We start from the raw sequence: 4,364 nt of genomic DNA on the forward strand, positions 1-4,364 counted from the left end.
AGCACGGCAGAACACATACAAAGCTTTAGAAGACATTGTGCCAGCCTCGCTCTTAAATTGGTGTTTTAGCCTGTGCTTAACTCAGGACTTGGAACCTCAAAGTAAACCAGAATGCCACCATCACTTTGCAGCAGCCTGTTCAAGAAGGAATAACCACCAAAACTGGCAAGAAGCAAAGGCCCAGGATTCTCTTCAAGTTCTGTTATTAGGCAGATGGGCTTCATTATATACCGAACAGTTAAATGGACAGTTAAAATTGAGATCATACCAGACACTAGAATGCGTGCTCAGGTTAATTACAGAACTCTTCTTTTTGCTTTAAAGATATCAAAATAAACATGAAGAAAAAGCACAAGTCTACCTGCCTTGGACAATCCTCACCAAGGTTTGCTGCTTTCTGAGTGGTACAGAAGCAGAGATGATATACATGACACATAGGTGTCAAACTCTTATTGACAGAGTAGCCCAACCAGCGGGAGCTCTGAAAATTCTCTGCTGGCTCATAGCCACTGTCAGCCATAGATAAAAATCAATCATGATAAATTGAGTGTAGTCTTCAATTGCCAGATGTTGGAAATAACCATGTTAGCATATAAAATATGAGCAGCTGCCAATATGGCAGCATTCTTTGCTGGTAGGAACCGCATTTTATCAATGATTTGTTAATAGCATTGGAATGAAAGTATGATTTGGAGACTACTAAACTGTGGCTTGGTGGCAATTTCTCCATTTAGTGGTTTTCCTTTGACAGTTCCCCGAATACTCTACATCTCCTCATTGTGCTTGAATAGAGAAATGACCAGTAACATATGGAAAGACCCAAATTTACCGTGCTCACAGCGCTGGTGCATAACTAAGAGCTTCCTCAATCAGGGACCTGGGCTGAAGGTCATCACCCCTTTTACCGATTATGACTTTCTTAGGCAGGGGACAAAATTACCAGGTTTGTGGAAATGCAGAGTCTCGTCTGTGATCCTCAAAGGAATATGGCACATGACAGTGTTTCATCATGCAGGAAACAAATCTGTAATAATGCGTTTCAGGACAAAACCCATCAAGATTCTGAAGTGACTGAACTTCAAAAGGAAGAAAAGGAAATCCTCTTGCTTTATTCAATTTATACATAAATATCATGAGATGGACTATAACAAATAGTTTCTCTTGTACAGGTTACATTCACAGCGCAGAGATGACAGCGTATTTCGGACAGCAGTATGCTCACTGCAGAAGGGCACGCAGGGCAGGTTCAGAACAGCCCAGGAAAGAGGATCCACATCAAACAGTGAGCCACAGCTGAGCTACAAGAACATGCGAAGTAGCTTTGTCACATACTTGTTTTTGATGGCTCTGGGAAAGCCAGCCTGTGTCCATTGCACTGCCCAGGCACAAGCTGTAACAAGCCTCTTGAGCAGTAAAGTCATTTCTCCCTGCTTTGCTGGCAAGATGATCTAACCTCCAGCTAAGCCCTGAAAAAACCTTAACAGAAGATGAAATAACCCTGGTACATAAATATATTCACATTTTGGATATCTGCCCTTAGTATTCAGCAGTCCTTGGACAACTGCCATTAGCTCTGCTGTCAATACTCTTCACCTCTGTTCAGAGCTCAGAAGCCAAGTTTCACTTACATTTCCAGTTTTGATTTTTCTTCATGTTTTTTTTGGTTGGTTTTTTTTTTTTTTTAATTTTAGAGATGGCAAAAGTGGAACAAGTGTTAACACACACATTTCCTCAAAGCACCCCTCCTCCACCAGTTAGACAATAATTATACACAATAATAATACATATATGGCTTCATTTAAACCTAGTATTTCATTGTGCATGGAAGACCACCTTCTCTGGAAGACTTTTCCTACTTTGTGAATGAATTAATACTTACAGTCCCTTTTCACAGGAATATAATCCTTTCTGGCATACCACTCTGGCTGTGATGTGGTCAGCACTGACGATAGCTTCAGAGATCAGACTCCATCCTATGTGTAGTACTGTCTATTTGGTGAAGTGATTACCATTGTGTGCATTTTTCTCTACCTTTTGCTATTTATACAGGGTCTGCCTGAAGAAATGCTTTTGTTGGAGAATGTTGTTCAGTCCAGAAGATTTTTCAAAGTATGATAATACATCCTTTATTATTTCTGGATGCAGGGGGTAGAGTTGAAGACAGTCTTCTAAAATGACGTACCCTTCAAATTCGGACTCCTTACAGTGTTTTGTTAATGACAAGACATTCAGAGACTGCTTGGAACCAACCCTTTTTCTTGTATATCGTCCTGCTGACACGTTTCTGACAGGGTACCTGCATAATCCATCCTTCAGCAGCAAATTACCATATTGTTTCAATTTCATAGCTATTTAGACATATTTTGTTTATGACATTGTCCTTTTAGTTCTGAACTTGAAAGTAGATGGCAGATTCTTGTCTCATTCTAGACTTTTCAGCTGCCCTAGTTTGTGGGATTTGTTCATCTGCTGCATTGGATATAATAGTCGCAGTGGATTTGTCATCTTTTCCTCTTGATTCATTGCAAAAAAAAGAATCAAGTGATTCATAAATTGTAGACACAGCCTTAAAAAGAAAAGAAAACTCCAGTCAAAATAACTTTTACCCATAAAGACTACTTAAAATGAGCTTCTACCCAAGACACAGCACCTAGCACAGCCCAAGGGAACAGAGAGAAACATCATCATTGACAAGTTGCCCAGAGAGGTAGTGGAGGCCCCATCCCTGGAAACATTCAAGCCCAGGTTGGACGGGGCTCTGAGCAACCTGATCTAGTTAGCGGTGTCCCTGCTCCTGCAGGGGGGTTGGACTAGATGACCTCTAGGGGTCCCTTCCAGCCCAAAACATTCTATGATTCTATGGGGCGTGGAATTATAACTTCAGTGGGAAAGAGAAAATCAGTATTAACACTGAAAGATAAAGTCTATGTTTGGATTCAATTCTCTTAGTTAATTAGGTACCAGGCACAAAGTACTTATTTAGAATACCAAAGATGTCAAGTTCCAGTGTAAACCAGGTTCTATGAAACCTGAAATGGCAAAGCTTTTTTATCCCCTTAATCATTTAACTCCAATATTTCCAAAAAACGTTATCACACTGTTCCTTCTGGATGGACAAAAAAAAAGACTTAGCACGCTGCTGCAGTATTCAGGTGTTATTCTGGACTGTGCAAAAATCATCCTGTTTTAATTTCCTAAGCACGTGTAGGATTTGGGATCTTCAGGTAAGTCCTTTAGGAGAATTAAAGATCTCCCTGAAATGTGCACAAAGACGTGTGCTCACAGACATATGAAATCAAATTCTCAAGCTGACATGGCATAAAATAATAAAAAGGTGGAAGTCATGAAGTGGTAGCTTTTTGTCTTCACACTTATGCTTTACTATGGGGGTTTACTATTTTTGTTTTAATGAATGATGAACAGACAGAGGTACCTGCTGACTGAATGTCAAACAGGAGGCACGGTAGACATGGCCAGCTAATCTGGATCATGCTCTTATACTTTTCTGCACAACCAGAGCCCCTCAGGAGTGTTCTTTTTGTGTGGTTCCATGAGCTGGAAGTTTGCATTAATGCTACAGCAGTGCTTAGATTTGGGCTGGAACCTGCAGAGCTTAGCAATGAAAAAATCATCAACTGCTCCAAGAATTCCCTCAAGGGCCAGATTCCCCTGCAGCTGGCAGAACTGCCTGGGAAACACTCCCTGAGCACCTCATCTCAGGAGATATGGGATGGATCTCCAGAGAGGGAGAGACGTGTGCTATATAGTAAAAGCACACCTACAGTGGCCAGCTTTGCCATGGGGATGTTCACTTTCAGGTTAAGCTATCTTTGGTACTTGGAGCTATGTGTTGTCATCTGACCTAATTGCTCAGCATTGTTATGACATACGATACGGGTGAGAATAAAACCCATGCCTTGATTCAAGTTCCATGATACAAGATTGCCTTCGCAAGCCCAAGAATTGGAAAAAACCATGATGTAAATTGGAGACTGTAAATAGCCTTGCAGAGGCGTACAGAACCTTCAATGTTTGCTGTTCTAGAAATGGTGCCCAAGCCTACCCAGAATGTACAGCGAATTTTCAAGCTTAAAAAAAAAAAGTGTAAGCAACGTAAAGAACTAGTGTGAACTTTTTAGACACTTCTGCACAAAAAAATAAATGATACCAACCATTTCCTGCAACACAATTGAAAGGCAATGAGTGCAGCTCCAGAGACACCATATTTGCTCATCACTATTGGCTTAATGTGTTTGAAATATAGTGTCCATGCACATCGTATCTACTGGCTTTACTAATCTACCGGATCTCTTGAATGATTTGTAAGATCCAATTATGCTTTAACATTTAAAATGATACCACTA

The 4,364-nt window shown here is 40.6% G+C and overlaps 1 protein-coding gene across 1 annotated transcript in view; it reads right to left on the reverse strand.

Annotated features, from left to right (window-relative positions):
- Nucleotides 1-1,979: 1,979 nt before the first annotated feature.
- LOC118451959 overlaps nucleotides 1,980-4,364 on the reverse strand; it is an 8,750-nt gene continuing 6,365 nt past the window's right edge. The window contains exon 5 of the mRNA XM_035891122.1: nucleotides 1,980-2,566. Coding sequence (XP_035747015.1) covers nucleotides 2,384-2,566 — 183 coding nt within the window. The 3' untranslated portion in view covers nucleotides 1,980-2,383. The remainder of the gene's footprint in view (nucleotides 2,567-4,364) is intronic.

The sequence above is a fragment of the Egretta garzetta genome, unplaced genomic scaffold, assembly GCF_000687185.1.
Source record: "Egretta garzetta isolate BGI_Z169 unplaced genomic scaffold, ASM68718v1 scaffold193, whole genome shotgun sequence".
Classification (NCBI taxonomy): domain Eukaryota; kingdom Metazoa; phylum Chordata; class Aves; order Pelecaniformes; family Ardeidae; genus Egretta; species Egretta garzetta.